At 44.5% G+C, this 16,598-nt stretch overlaps 1 protein-coding gene across 1 annotated transcript in view; it reads right to left on the bottom strand.

The window, feature by feature from the left end:
• GPC4 (glypican 4) overlaps window positions 1-16,598 on the bottom strand; it is a 52,126-nt gene that overhangs the window by 21,475 nt on the left and 14,053 nt on the right. Inside the window, exon 2 of the mRNA XM_042479277.1 lies at window positions 374-532. Coding sequence (XP_042335211.1) covers window positions 374-532 — 159 coding nt within the window. The remainder of the gene's footprint in view (window positions 1-373; window positions 533-16,598) is intronic.

A 16,598-nucleotide genomic window follows, 5' to 3' on the forward strand; every position in this document is an offset into this window, starting at 1 on the left:
CAAAAGGATAGACTCCCAGGGAGAAAAAAATAAAACACCAAATCCCGCTACGATAAAACCTCCTCTCTACAAAGGGGTAGGAACAGTGTAGCATAGTGATTTGAGTGTTGGACTACAGCTCTGGAGGCCAGGGTTCGATTCCCCACTTGGACATGAAACCCTTTGGGTGACTTTGGGCAAATCACACACTCTCAGCCTCAGAGGAAGGCAATGGCAAACCTCTTCTTGCAAGAGAACCCAGCGATAGGGTCGCTCTAGAGTTGTGTCAGTTGTAAATGACTTGGAGGCACACAACAACAACAACAAACAAAGGGAGTCTGCAAAGGAATTTTAGAGTACTCCAACTAGACTTTAACAAGGATTGAGGACTCACCATCAAATTTTTTGTACCGGGAGCTGAAGGTGGCTTGCAAGCTGTTGCTGAGTTCGACAACGGCGTTTCGGAAGTCATGTTTACTTTGCTGGCCGTATTTCTCTTCCATTTCTTCAGAGCAGCATGTATAGCCTTGCGGGCACACTTTCAAGTGATCACCTGAAAACACATCAAAGGTGAGAAATTTATGCACCGGCACATCGGTGACAGCCACTGCTTAAAAAAAAAAAAAGAAATCCCCAGGACAGCATATGCCACAGATGGAAAGCTGGAATTTACTACTCAAAGAGTACTGATTTATTATCATTTTCCTAACCCGTCCCCCCCCCAATCCATATCAGCCAATCTCTAGGCAAGGTGCAGTCAATAGAAACCACTTCGGGCTGATTTTTAAAATGTTTTAAACAAGCCAAAACAAGTCAAGACAATCAACAAACAAAGGAACAAAAGAGATCCCGCAATCCAAGAGGCTGGCATGTCGTATCCACCAATGTTTCACAAATGAAACGTGGGACGCGCGTGACCAAGCAACAACAGAGTGTGCACAAGATGGCAAAAGCTAAGAATGAGAAATAAAACATCAGCTTGGAAAGGTTGCAGCAGTTTGCTTTTGCCTGAGCCTTCTGGGAAGGGCAAGATTCTGCCTCCAGCCAGCCAGCCAGCCTGCCTGCCTTCTTTCCTTTCAGGAAGCCCTTGCTGGGAATCCTGGCCCTAAAAGATTACTCTCTTCTCTCAGCACATCAGCTTGTTGGATCTTCCCCTTCCATGGTTTACAACTTCCTCTCCAGTTGGCTAGAAAAGGACTCCCCAGCTCATCCAATTTCACACTAGACTTGAGGTCTCCTTATCGAGATATTAGGGCTGGCCTTATCATTGCTAATTAATGTGTTGTGCCAGATCCCCGTCGGTTGGCCCTGGATGGAAGGGAGGGGGGAAAGGTGGTAATTTCATTTAACATTTTTTATTCTGGCTGGAGAGGCCTCTGGCCAGATTCACAAAACGGAGAAGACCTGGTGCCGACACGGTTGGTGATCCACTCCCACATGTTCCCCTTGTTAGCGAGCCTGTTTATCATACTCCTATCTTCTTAGGGTGCATCCGCACAGCAGTTGGACAATGCTTTAACAGCCATGACTCTAGCCTACAGGGTCTGGGGGGTTGTAGTGTGCTAAGCCACCAGACCTCTCTGACAGATCAGGCTGAATACTTCGCCAAACTACAAATCCCAGGATTGGCCTTGGAGGCAGGTCACATCCTCTCAGCCTCAACGAAGGCACTGGCGACTTGGAAGAAATCTGAACAAGAAAACTCTGTTTTTTACAATCAGTATGCATAGTGTATTGGATTAGGGCCTCAGGAGACCAGGGTTCAAATCCCTGCTCAGCCACTAGGTGGGCATGTCACACTGTCTCAGCCTCAGAGGAAGGCATTGGTCAACAACCTCTGAAGATATCTTGCCCCCCTCAAAAAAAAACCCGCAACTCGCCCCCATGAGTCGCCATAATTTAGAAATGACTTGAAGGCAAGCAGCAGTGACAACAACTGAAACCAATCCTTTCATCTGATATCTAGTTAGAACGCAAACTTGTTAATAGCTACTTCCTGATTGTCAGTCTGGTGTGTCATATATTTCGGCTGTCCTTTATCGCTATTTTGGTAACTTGGCAATGATAGTGTCATCATACCCGGGACTAGTCATTGCACTGTGACGGCTTCCTCATCTCCACCTCCACCACAAGGCCATCCCATTCCTGATGGAGGGCATGGAGAAGCATCTTGCTATGCCCTGATAGCCAGATGCAGACTGAGGACATCTCCTACTGAGATCCATGGAGGTACTCTATAGCGGTCTCAGCAGATCATGCAACCATTTTGTGTTGTGTGACTAAAGGAACATAGCTAGGCTCTTCTCTGGAAAGCCTCCACTGGCAATAAATGAAGTGTCTTGGTTCCTAAGACCATCGGAAACATGTATTTTCCAATCGTCTTAGGCGACCCTTGTGAAAGGGTCATTTGACACCCCCCCCAGGAGTCGCAACCCACAGGTTGAGATCCGCTGGTTTAGGGTGTCACCTAGTGCGGTCCACACCCCCACCCCACCCCCAAATAAAGCTACTGCCTTTGTTTCCTATATACATACATACATATCCAAGCATGGATGCTTGAATTCATGAATAAAGAATCCATGGATATGCCGGACCGACTGTATATGAGATGTAAGGTGGACTTGTGCCTGTATATGCCAATAATGTGAGCGCAATAACATGGTGCAATGGTTTGACTACGACTCTGGAGATAAAGGTTCAAACACCAGCTTGGCCATGGAAACCCACTGAGTGCCTTTGGGCAAGGCACGCTCCTGCAGCCTCAGAGGGAGGCAAAGGTAAAGCTCTCTGAATAAATCTTGCCAAGAAAACCCTGTTATAAGATTGCCTTAGGGTCACGATAAATCAGAAATGACTCCAAGGCACTGAACAACAGCAACAACGCCAATAACAGGATGGCAGCCAGTGAGAACAAGGCTTCCCAGTGCGCTCTACAACTTTATGAATGAGGGACGGCAGAGTTGCAAATGACTTGCATGTGTGAACTAAAGGAGAAACAAAGGTGTACTTGGGTGCAAAGAAATATAAGAGTGGACCAAAAAAAATCAGTGAATATAGTAAGGCCAAATCAGAAAACCACATCCAAAGAGGAATCCAAATTCTCATAAGAACATAGAGTTTCTTTCTGGAGAGACCAAACACTATCATCAGACCCAGTTACAAAGATGTGCATTCTTACGCAGCTGATGTAAAACTGAAATGACACATCTGTGCGATTATCGAGATTCCTCTATTGTTACATCTGCCCTCCTCTCTACTTCATCTTCTCTCCAAGAATTGATTTTTAAGACTGTTGATTCCTTGGGACATGACTCTGACATTTTGCACATGTAAACCATCCTCTGAGGAAAGTGTGCATAAATAAAAACAAGGCCTTGACTAAGTATGGTCGACCCTCCGTATCCACTGATTCTGCATCCATGCACTCAACCATCCACAGCTTCAAAACGTGCCCAAAAAATTCCAAAAAGCAAAACCTTGATTTTGCTGCTATATATATATATATTTACCATGCCAATGTATATAATGGGATTTGAGCAGTCACAGATTTTGGTACGCATAGAGGGCCCTGGAACCAAACCCCAGCGGATACCAAGGGCCCACTGTAACAGAAAGAAAGTTATAGCATCAAACAACAGTCTTGCAAATAGGTTACCAATCCATAAACGTTTCCCCCAACTTTAGTGTCCAAGCAGTACAGGACTAAGGCTGCATCTACATTGCGCAATTAATGCAGTTTGACACCGCTTTATCTGCCATGGCTCAATGCAGCGTAATGCTGGGATTTATAGTTTTGTGAGATATTTAGCCTTCTCTGCCAAAGTACTATCTGGGACTCTTGGTTCATACTCTACTACTCCAGCAGGTTCCCATTCCCAAACCACAAATATAAACCTATGTTTAGTCATTTATTGTCCATGGTTGGGCCTGAAACCAAAAACAAATCCTCTTTTCCATTCACAAAAAACTTCTCCATCTCTCTCTCTTGTCGCCTGGAGCGAATTCTTAATTCATCACAGGCGACTAGCCAAGGACCAGCTTACTAGGCGATGACCAATAAAAACCTACTTTTGGGACACCAGCAGAAATTACAGATATTTAAACACAACAAGGAGTAGCTATTCCCACCCCCACCCCCTTTGCTTGCGGTGTGGTCGTGGAGGTGTGCGCACAACACACACATGTTCAATTATAGTGGAGAAAACTGGTCCGGTATTGCAACAGAAATTCCACCCGAGATGCTGCAAAGATCCATAACGGGGAACCGGATTCTTGCAAAAGAGCCAAGCGGCTGACAAACCAGATCTCTGGATGAGTTCCACCCAGGCCTCGCAACCTATTTTCGGCAACCGCTTTTGCTCTGTGTGCATGTGTGTTTGTGCATTCACTCAGCTGCCGGTGGGCCGTCTCAGCCTAAAGAATACACAGCCCCCCTTCTATGACAGAGCTGGCCTGCCACAAAGCAAAAAATTCTAATTATTTCTGGGGCATGTACTTAAAAATACCCCAACGCAACCCAAGGCTGTCTGGATTTTAATTTCACCCTCTCCTCCCCTTTCTTTTTCATTTTGCTTGCTGACAGCTTTGGGCCTATGGATTTACTACCAAGCAAACGCCAGACTCTGGGGGGGGGAGAACGGAGAGAGATTTATGCCTCCTTTGCAAACAGGGGAGCCAAAAGCAAGTTAGGAAATTTAATTCTGTTCTGGAAATATGGAGAGGACAGAGAGAGAGAGAGAGAGAGACTTTGCTTCTCCATTCATTCCAGCCCAAGTTCCCCTTTGCAAATACAGTACTTGTTTTACAACCCCAAGCCTCAATCCTGCAAATGCAGCCCTTGCATGAATGACTGAAATGAAGTCAACCTTTGCAGCGACTCATTTTTCTCAGGAAGAAAACTCTCTTTCCTAAAACCGCATCAGATATTAAGTATAGGCATGCCTTGCTTAACAAGGTCTCTGAAAAAGTAGCTACTTTTTACAAAGTCTTTAAATGCATGCCCAGGCTTTTTTTTCTCATCTTCTGTCTAGCTGGAAGGTTCTTAGCAGCATCAGCATTGGGCTGGAGAAACATCGGTTTTTAGTGTCTGCCTGCAGTAAGCAAGACAATATAGCTTGGCCTGGGAAATACCTGTATTCTAGCCAATGTTTCTATAACTTTGTGTGCTTGTCTACAAAAGGCAAGGTAAACAGCAACTGCCTCCAGAATCCCTTGGTGAATGAGAATATCAAAAACAAAGAAAAAGAGGAGACCGCGGATATGCCAGACTTACCAGCTACCCCCAGAGTGTCCAAAAAGCACAAATCTATAAGTCTAGCCATCAAAATGGAAACCCTGGTGAAAGGACAAAACATCCCCGGATACATTTTGAAAGAAGCTTTTTCAAGTTGCAAAGTTGCAACTCTTGAACTTGCAAAAAGCTTTCAAGCTGCAAAGTTGCAACTCTTGAACTTGCAAAATGTTTCTGTTTAATTATTCCCTGACCTGCTTGTCTCAAATGTTGCCTTTCTTTCATTTGGAATATAGTGACCCTTGGCGTCCTTTGCTGGGCACCAAAATCTGTGGATGTTCAAATCCCATTAAATGCAATGGCCTAGTAAAAAGGTGTCCCTTATAGAAAGAAGATGGCAATGGCAAAGCATCTCTACGAAACATGCCCAGAAAAAGTCGTCTTAGGGTCACCGCAAGTTGGAAATGACTTGAAGGCACCAAACAACAACAGCAAAGAACTCATCCCAATTTTTTTCCCTGGTACCAAACCTTTGGTTTAAAACTGTCATGCCCAGGTTCACAGGAACAGATCCATTTCATTCACTGAAGCAAAACCAGTATATAATCAAATCTCAGGAGCTGAAATCTCCCTTTGAAGACCCCTGAACCTTTCCCCTGACCTTTAAAAAAAAATAAGGTTCGAAATGGCTGGCATTTTTGGTTTTAATATAGTCAATTCCAAAATGCCACATTCCGCACATAGCTCAAATGGGGGTCGGTGGGGTGGTTTCGTTCTGGATGTGTCCCCCAGCCCTTCGCCTCCCCCTCCTTGCCATTTCCGACATAAACCCACATCCTGCCCCTTCCCCAAAAACCCGGGCAAATAATTAGGCTTAATCCTTGTTCGCTTGGTGCGCCTCCTTTGAATCTTGTTACCGCATTCCTTCATGCAATCAACTGGCCTTTTTAAAAGGGGGAGAAAAATCCCACCGTCTCCTTTCGCTGGTCCCTTTCGCAAAAAACAAGGTTATGACCTCCCTTTGCCTGCAAGCTTCGTGACCTCTGCATCCCCAAGTTTGGAAAAAGAGCATAATCCTCGTCTCTCCTTCCCTGCCCCCAAAAATATAAAACCAGACTATTTTAGGCTGCATTTGCACATTCTTCCTTAAAATCAGGAGGAAAAGTGAGCCAAAAGGCTTAAAGCAGAACCGGAGAGGGAAAAACAATGGAACATCCTATTTTATTTTTTCATTATTATTTCTTAACCCATGTTTGTGATGGGTTCCTACACAAAGGAACTCTCTGGTGGCATCCACACTGGAGAAATAGCCCAGTTTGGCACCGCTTTAACTGCCCTGGCTCAAGGCTATGGAATTCTGGGAGTTGGAGTTTGTTGTGGGGCCCTTTTGTTTTACATTTTCTAAGCCCTGTCTGTCCTTTGACGACCCCTTTATAGAGTGGGCTCTTGGTATCCACCAGAGTTTGGTTCCAGGACCCCTATGGATACCAAAAATCTGTGGATGGTCCATTATGTACCTTATATAAAATGGCAATATCAAAGTTTGCTTTTTTGGAATGTATACATTATTTTTTGGAATATTGTCAAGCTGCGGATGATTGAATCCATGGATTAAAACTCTGTGGATACAGAGGGCCAACTGTAGTTCTTGGTCGAAGGTTAGCTGACTTTGATAAAGGAGATTAAAAGCTTGTTGCAAATGCAAACAACCCTAAGCAGTGGTCTGACTTACATACTGCTGGAGAACAGGCCACATTCAGGCTTTGCAGGACATAATGGCTGGTTTTGTTCACTCATGGGGAGAAAAAAAATACTCATTTCCGTTTCAAAATGCTAGATGCTAATTTCGGGCCGACTTTTTGATTCCTGCATAACTCTCGGGTCAAGAGAGATTTTGCTGTTTTGAAAAAACAGAGGTGGGCAAACTGAGCCTCATCCGAGGCTGTTTTTGTGATCCTCAATCCCAAAAGACCACATTTTTTTAAGTAGCCGAAGAAACAAGAGGTTGGTTTCCCTATCCTGGCCATTTCTAGGAGCAACAACACACCTGTACAAGGGTTTATGCTACAACTGCTTAAACGCAGATAGTTTCAAAGGCGCTACAACAAGATCCCTTTGCAATGTGCCTCTACTGCTTAACATTGGTCCAAAACACGCTGCAGAACTAATCCAGTTTGAGACTATTTAATTGCCTGGGCCCAGTGCTACTAAAACTACATTTCTCAGAATTCGCTAGCATTGAGCCAGGGCAGTTAAAGAGGTCCCAAAATGGATTATTTCTGCAGTGTGTTTTGGACCATTAAAAATATCAGTGTTTTGAACCAAGAAGTGGACTAGGCTTCTGGGGATCTGCATGACTCCTACAACAAAAAAACTGGTCTCCAGATCCACCGAAGATTTAGAGCTCTTAAAATATGGGAATCCATACTTATTTCACAGAGAGCAAGCATGTAGTAATGGTTTGATCATTGGGCTACAACTCTAAAGACCAGGGTTCAATTCCTCACTTGGCCATGAAACCCACTGGGTGAATTTCGGCAAGTCACACTCTCTCAGCCTCTGGCGAAGGCAATGGCAAACCTCCTCTGAGTAAATCTTGCTAGAAAAAGCCCATGCTGCACCATGCTCCTGGAACTGCCTCCCTGGGCATCTGCAGACTATCTCTTCACTTGCTATCTTTAAATCTGAATTAAAGACCTTCTTGTTCTCTAAAGCATTTGGAACTGTATTTTAGTGCAGTTGCCCCTTGGAACTCGTGGGGGATCCTGTTTGGATCCCCCCCGCGAACTCCAAAGCTGCACATATTCAAGCCCTATAGGCTTGAATGGGGTGCACCATGGGCACTTGCCCCATTGGGATTAATGGCGGTCACCCCTCTGCAGAAAGCCATGGAAGTGAAGCCCGCGTATGGCACAGGCTCACTTTATTTGGTTATATGTATGTGTTGTATTTTAACTGCATAACTTGCTTACGTTTCTCTAGTTTATATTTTATTACTTTTAGATTGTATGCCATTGGCAGGCTATACACTGTTTTGATGATGCCTGTAAAGTGCCATGCAAACTTATGGCACCATATAACCAAACAACAATAATAATAGGGTTGCCACAAGTCGGAAATGAATTGAAGGTACCCAACAACAGCAATGTATTTCAGAGGTCGCTGGGACAAAACGCACTGGCTGCCTGCCAGATGTGGTTTTGTTCACTTCCATTTGAACTCTGGGACATTTGCAGGTAGGGAAGTGCTATGGTGGCTTCCCAAAATTTGGCTCAGAGGTCCCCCTTTCCCTTCCTGTGTCCAGCTTTATTTAGACTAGTATCGTTCTGAGTTTAAGAACCGCTGGCCAGCCAATCTGTCTCCCCAACTTGCATCCCTTTCCGGGGAGGGAATAAAATAAAAAAGAGCCCTAACTGAAAACCAGGTTGGCAAAACCGATTTCTATCAACCGCCCCGCAACCTTTCTTGGGGACATTCCATAAACTCACTGACCAAAACATGTACTTTTCAGGATTGAGGGTTGGGGGGGGGGGGGGATGGCTGGGAAAAGGAAGCTCCGAGCGAAAAAGGAAGTTTCAATTACTTTGTGAAACCAAGTAGAAAAATCAAGATCTAAGCAAACTTTATTAGGTATGACAAGCCAAAGGGCAATGCTTGCGTTTCCCTTTGTGCGAGCAACTTTATGCTTCTCTGCTTCTGATACGAGCCATATATTGGAAATGGGGGGCAGGGGGGAGGCTTTCACAAATATATTATTTTCCCATTTTTCTTAAAAGAGTGGAGGAAAGGAAACTAGGCCCATTAGCACCGAACTGAAAAGTGCACCTGGAGCAAAGGTCCCAAAATCTCACTGTTTATCGCATGGGGGAAGAGGAATTGAGTTCCTTAAGTCCTCCTGCCCAGGTGCCTTAAAGAATGCAGAAATTTGACCAGGAGGGGGGGTCTGAAAATGGGAATTAAGACCCTCCGAGCCATTTTATATGGCTAAAGATGGAGACAGTGGTGGTTATTTGGCTGTGTTATTTGGCTGGGAAAGATAGTGTGGTATAGTGGTTTGAGTGTTGGGCTACGATTCTGGAGACTCTTGATCCTTTTGGAAAGGTGGAATACCAAAAAAAATCTATTATTATTATTATTATTATTGCTCAGTTTGAAACCCACTGGGTGATCTTGGGCAAGTCACACTCTCTCAGCCTCAGGGAAGGGCAATGGCAAATCTTCTCTGAACAAATCTTGCCAAGAAAACCCCGTGATAGGGTTGCCATGAGTCAGAAATGGCTCGAAGGCACACAACAACAACAACAACAACAACAACAACAACAACAACACACTTGATGGATGAAACTTCTTACATGGCAAAGACTGAAGGAGATGTTCTTAATCGGTTGTAAAACATTGGCACTGGTGGGGAGCAGAGGCCAAGGCTATCACAATGCAGGAATGGTATTTGCAGGACTAGAGCCCTATCTATCTATCTATCTATCTATCTATCTAATACCCTGCAACATTTCACAGGTGAAAACTGGGACATGTGTGGCCAAGCAACATCAGAGCATAGTCCATATGCCCAGAGGTGTTAATGAAGAAGAAGAAGAAAGCAAGGAGATGCTGCAGCAGTTTGCTTTTGCCTGAGCCAACTAGGAAGATTCCAAACCCTCTTCTCCTTTCCCTTCGGTTAAGTTAATGGAGCGCAAACTACTTTTGCACTTCAAACTCAGTTTGCAGCAACTGAAGTAAGCTGCGGACAAAGGAAGGAAAGTGGGAAGAGGAGAGAGAAACTGGAAAAATTTTAAAGCAGCTGAAAAGTGGGACAATGGACTGGCCTATTCTAACTGGGACAGTTGGAAGGGATCATGTCTTAAAAAGAAGAGACTTTGAATATCTCAGCATGGCTGGAAAAGATGACGGACTTTGCTGAACTGGCAAAACTGACTAACTTGGTTAATGGCAATGGTATAAATGACCTTTTAAGAGTTTGAAAACCCTTTACGAAGCATGTTAAAGACTTAAGAGGTGGCATCACAATATTAGGATTCAGTTCATAAGCACTATTTTTTTTAGAAGAAACTAAAAGAACCAGAATAGACAGGATAATATATTTTTGAGAGGAGTAATAACATGATAGGTATGTAAGAACTGCATTGCAGATGAATGGGAAATCTTATAACTCACTTGCATGGCAGGATATGGACTGATAAGTATTGAATGGATTGTTTAGTGATCCACCTTATTCATTTCTATACCTCATCTTTTGCCCAAAAGTAGGATTCAAGATAAAAAAAAAAGTAATATAACGGATCCTGTTAAGAAAACCCATCACAACCAGGACTGGGTGGCAACTTTCAAGTAAGTTGGGTGGAAAACCCATGATGGGTTTCAGCCCAAACTTTAAGAGACCTATCCAAGACCTTGGAAAAAAACACACACATCTCAGAGCTGCCATTCCTGAACAGCCATTGATAAACATCCAAAAGCAACCTTGATACATCAAACTGGGGAAGTGAACAGGTCCCTTCTAAGACAAATTCCATGGGAACGGCTACACAAATGTGTATTTTTCTGAGACCTTGCGCATTTGGTCATTCATTTCCTTTAGCAAAAAAAGGGGCAGCAAACTAAACACTGTACTAAAACAGTGCGCAGGGGAAAGAGCGAGGAGAGAAAGGACTAAGAATTAACCAGCTGGAATCCCATGACCTTCTGAGACTTGGTCATAAACTAAGCCGTGTGTCTGGTTTTGCTAAAAGTGGTGGGTGGCAAAAAGAAAAAGATGAATTGTCACAGATATACCAGCTCAAAGCCAGCATTTTTAGAAAGGTTAGTCTACAATCTTACAGAATCACAGCTTCGATGCACAGAGCCAGACCTCTGACAAGGCAGCTTGGCTAAGTCCAGTGGAGAAGAGAGGAAGCTCTCCTGTGTTTTCAAAAGTAACTTTCCCAAGCTGTACATATTGCCCTAACTGTAGGGCTTTTTTTAAAATAACATCAACAATCCACCAAACAGTGATACCTTTATTGGCCAACCAAAATGCACAATATACATGTTGCAAGCTTCCAAATCTCTACCGGCTTGTTCACCAGGTAAGGTGTTAAAAACCAAACAGGAGAACATCTTTGCTTGATGAAACAGCCAGCAGAGCTTTAAAAGCTTGCAACATGTATATTGTGCATTTCAGTTGGTCCTATAAAGGTATCCCTGTTTGGTGGGGGGGTTGATGTTATTGGATTTGCTATATGGCCAACATGGCTAGCCCTGGATGTTTTGTTGCCGTTTCTTTCCTCCAAAGGGCCTAGCACTCTGGTTTCATCTGCCAGTTCCTATTGACAGAAACCAGATCATCCTTCGCAAAGCCTGAGCTGAGATGCCTATTTATGTTTCAATTCCTGCCGGTCACTCGCTGGCCGGCCAGCTGCTCCGACTGATGTTTCCGCGCATGGGCTGCGCAAGCCGTCCAACTCTTGCACACAGATCGCTCAGTGTTACCAGACCAGCCACCACATAATATAACCTCTGTAGGGAAAAGACTAATCGTTCCACGGCAGCCAATTCCCACCGGCCTCAGCTTCATGCATTTTGGCTGAAAAGGGAGGCCGAGTTTTTTCCAACTGGGCAGAAAAAGCAAGAGGAGGAGAGACACGGCCAAGGCCTCTGAAAGAGACCCTTCGAAAGAGACCAACCTGTCAGGCCCAAACTAGCCAAGCAGACGGCAAACAACTGTGTAGTGTGTCAAGAGAGATCTGGAGAGCATTATTCCCAGTTATGTACTGATTCCTCCTGAGATTGACAGTGGAACAGATTGCTTCCATGGATGGTGGGCTCTCCTTCTTTGAAAGTGCGGTGATGGCCTTTGGGGTCCCTTCCAACACAATGGTTCTATGGTCTACAATCCTCAGGGGCGCAGCTGCAGGAATGGGGCAGAATGACAGCACTGTCCTCCCCAATGAAGGCAATGGTAAGCCTCCTCTGAACAAATCTTGCCAAGAAAAACCCCAGGATACGGTCACCATAAGTCAGAAATGACTTCAAGTCACACAACACACACACAGCTTCTCCTAGCTTGCGTCTTCTTCCTCATTCATAACTGTTGCCAAAGTGAGAACGTAGCTTGCACTCGATTAACACAACAAGGGGGAAAAGAGAGGAAAAGAAGAGATTGAGTCTTCCCCTTCCCAGTCAGTTCAGGCAAAAGCAAACAGCTGCAGACTCCCCTAGTTTGTGTTTCCTTCCCCATTCATAACTGTTGCCACAATGAAAAGTAGTTTGCAATCAATTAAGTCAGCAAGGAAGAAAGGAGAAGAAAAGAAGAGACTGAATCTTGCCTTTCCCAGGTAGCTCAGACAAAAGCAAACCGCTGCAGTATCTGCTAGCTTGTGTGTTTTATGAGTGAGGCATTCGGTGCTTCCCAAGCTCTGGCCTTCCAGGTGTTTTGGACCATTGGACAAGAGGGCTGAGGCTTCTGGAAGCCAAAGTCCGAAACACCTGGAGGATCAGAGTTTGGGAATCTCTCCCAGGCCTAGAGCATCTCTTTGGCTGAGAAGTTCCAGCTCCCCTCCCTAAGCAGCAAAATTCATAGGACGAAACCACAGCAGTGAAATCATAGCTGCGTAATTGTGGAGTGTGAAAAGGCCCCAGGTCAGTCTCCCTGAAATGAGCACAAATTATATTTTGGTTTTCTGTGGGGAGGAAGGGGGAATTCTAGACACTTGCCCCAACATGCCTTCATTCCAGCACATTTTGTGCATCTGAGCTGCACACCTGGAATGCTTTGCATCCTTACTCCAAAACAGGCGAAGACTGTCCACGCCAAAAACCGGAGAGGAACCCGAAGGTGGTTTGGGACAGATTGAACCCACATTGTCATCTCAGCTGCTTCTGGGGGGCAGAGAGAGGGTCCAGCTTTGTCCAAAGTGCCACTGTTTTGCCAAAAACACCGCAGGAACTGGAGAGACCTTTTTGGGCCAGAGTTGGCCCAGCTCTTCCCATGATCTGAATCAACAGAGCCTGACGATGCCACTTGTTTGGACCACAGCACACCCAGAATCCCCGAAGATAGTGGAAGTTGTAGACCAAGGCCTCATACGCACTGCAGAAACAGCACAGTTTGACACCGCTTTAACTACCATGGCTCCATGCTATGGAATCCTGGGATTCGCAGTTTGTTTTGGTATCAGAGCTCTCTGACAGAGAAGGCTAGAGAACTAAAAAAACTACAGATCCTCAAATCCCATAGCATTGAGCCATGGCAGCTGAAGCGATGTCATTATTTCAGTAGTGCAGATGAGGCCCAAGTCCTAAATCTGGTAGCTAGCCCCAACTAGAATAGATTCACTGGATCAACTTATTTATATCTTTAGTGTCAGACAACAAGGCAAAAACAAGACTTTAAATTAAAAGCCTGACAGCCATAGTTGAATCCCAAAAAAATGCTTCTGTACTGAAGATGCTGGGGACCCAGCATGGCATAGTGGTTTGAGTGTTGGATTGTGACTCTGGGGACCAGGGTTTAATCCTCAGCTAAACCATGAAGCCCGCTAGGTGCCCTTGGGCAAGTCACACACTCTCAGCCTCAGAGGAAGGCAATGGCAAACCACCTCTGAATAAATCTTGCCAAGAAAACCTCAGGATAGGGTCGCCTTAAGTCAAAAACTTCAAGGTATGCACACAATAACAACAACAGATGCCAGCTTCATCCCACTAGGGTGGCCTTCTGCCACCTATTTGAGTGAGTCAATTTAGTGATGCTTAGGGGCTACAGGGCCCAGAATTCCCTGAGGCTAGGGGATTCTGGGACCTGTAGTCCCATAAAACATCACTTTTCCAGCTGTTCCTTGCCAGGGTCTTCCCTCTTTCCCTTTCAGAACATCTGATTTTCTTGAGGCAGTCTGGAAGGTCAAACCTTGGAAATACTCGCAGCGGCTGTGTTTATCTCCAACGGTTCCCACCCAAACAAGCAGTAAGGGACCACCCAAGTGGAACGGAGCCGACGTCTGCAGTAGAGACGCATATTTGTCAGGGCACCAATGGCACCAACCAATGGCTACGGCCAAAGTGGAAAGCCACCTGGGCCCTGCTACCATGATCTTGCAAGAAATGCTGATGGAAACTCCTACCCGCTTTTCTGGAACGAACAAGATCTGGGGCTCCCCGGCTCAGAAACAGCTTCTGCTGTGACTTTCTAAGCCCAGGCTAGAAGCTGAGCCCAGGATCTTCTGCATAGTAACACAGGAACCTGTCTTATACCAAATCAGATATTTGGTACACCTTAAGCCCAGCAGTAGTTGCTAAAGTTTGAAGGAACGGCACGAAGGCACCAAGCCAGAAAGTTCACCAGAAAAGTTCACCGTAATGTCATGTTTTAAGTCTGATGCATTCCAACAAAGTTCTTCGTTTGGGTCCTCTTGTGTAAGAGGCAAAAAAGAGAATCCTACCTGAAACCCTGAAGCATGGCATGCCAAATATGGCTGCATGTTGGTGCTCATTTTAATATAGGATAATTCGTCTTTTTTATTTTTACATTCTGACATAGTTTTATTTCGATCTATGTTTGGCGCCACCAATACAGCCAGGCCCTCCGTATCCACAGATTCTGCATCCACAGATTCCATCATCCAAAACTTAAAAATATTCCCCAAAAATTTTTTCCCCCAAAAAAGCAAACCTTACAAGGAACAACTTTTTATTCCACTATTGTCTACAATAGGACTTGAACATCCATGGATTCCAAAATCAAACCCGAAAGACCCATTGCATGTTAGTCCCAGAATGCCAATGGGATTGCCAGTCCAAAGTGGAATCATAGCACAATAATTCTTTAGTGTGAATGGGTCCTCAGTTTCCGTTAGCACGCATGGCCATTCCGAATTCCTACCGAGGGCTACGTTTGGTACAAACAAGAAGGACCGAAAACGTTGGCCTGGCATAAAAGTGTGGAGGGACTATTTCTTTTGAAAAAAGAAAAGAAACAGAAGAATGAGGAATTTTGCCAGGCTTTATCCCTGACGGAACCGCATTCCAGTCTGTCAGCTCACTCATTATCCCTGAAGCTGCTGAAGTGTCTTTGGCATCCACTAGGCCCCAGCTCTTGCTTTTAGTAATGGAAAGAAAGTATGTGGTCTTGAAGCCTTCAGCAGTCTTTGCAACACAGGGAGGCTAAAAACAGGCTAGAGTATATAGCTACAGGTACAGATACCCCAAAAGTATATGTGTGTGTGCATAATATATGTGTGTTCTGGAACATAGGTTGCGTCTGCACTCCAAAATTAATGCACTCTGACACCGCTTTAATTACCGTGCCTCAATGCTATGGAATTCTGAGATTTGTAGTGTTTGTGAGATATTTAACTCCGGTGCTTCTTCCAGTCATTTTCGGACTGCAGCTCCCAACCATCGTAGATAATGGTAAGGGATGCTAGGAACTACACGTCCAACAATATCTAGTATCCACTCCTATATGCTGCAAACTCTCTGGAGGGGGGGCATCATCCTGTAACAACAGTGTAACATAAGGGGGTTTCGGATGTATGCGAATGGCCTGGGTAAAATCTCAGTCAGCAAAATGTCTTGGGATGGCCATGCATGAGCATATAGGTACACACACAGCAGAAAATCTCCATGCTATCTAGCCTTGTCATCTTGTTACAAAGATCAATACACTTTCATGGAATCAGGCAGTGTGACCAAGTCACCGCTGTTCCTTGTGGCTAACTAAAATCAAACCATGCGCTTCCTTTTACCTGCGGTTAATAATTACACCGAATCCCAGGAAATTCAAACATCACCCACCGACCCACCCAGGAAAGAGACAAGGTTGCATTTCAGAATAAACCTCTGACATGGACATTTTGGCTGTTCTCTGCCATTGTAATGTTAACATCCTTTTGCTTTCGGTGCAGGAGACTTTGCTTATTATTGCAACAGAAAATCAACTTGCTTCCTAGCAAATGATAGCAACAAACAGACAGAAAGCTTACAATGATGCTCAGCACCTTGGAACTTTTATTGTTCTATCTATGTTTCAAATTATTGTTTCAAAGGGATTGCTTGTTTTTTGCACGTTTATGACTGTTTAGTTCTCCTTTGTTTTTATTCTGTATTGTAAGCCATTTTATAAAAGGAACTAATCAATAGGTTTATTGGCCTAAATCCTACTAAGTTCTGACTGTGTAAATCCACTGAAGTTACTGCAGAGAGTAGTGGTCTGAGTACTGGACTAGGGTCTATATTAACAATGTAGTTTGACACCAATTTAACAGCCATGGCTCCATGCTATGAATTTCTGGGATTTGTAGTTTGTTATGGCATCAGAGATCTCCGAGAGAGAAGGCTACATAACCCACAAAATTACAAAACCCGGAATTCCACAGCATGGAGCCATAGCAGTTAAAGC

This window comes from Sceloporus undulatus, chromosome 7 (genome assembly GCF_019175285.1).
Source record: "Sceloporus undulatus isolate JIND9_A2432 ecotype Alabama chromosome 7, SceUnd_v1.1, whole genome shotgun sequence".
NCBI classification, from domain to species: domain Eukaryota; kingdom Metazoa; phylum Chordata; class Lepidosauria; order Squamata; family Phrynosomatidae; genus Sceloporus; species Sceloporus undulatus.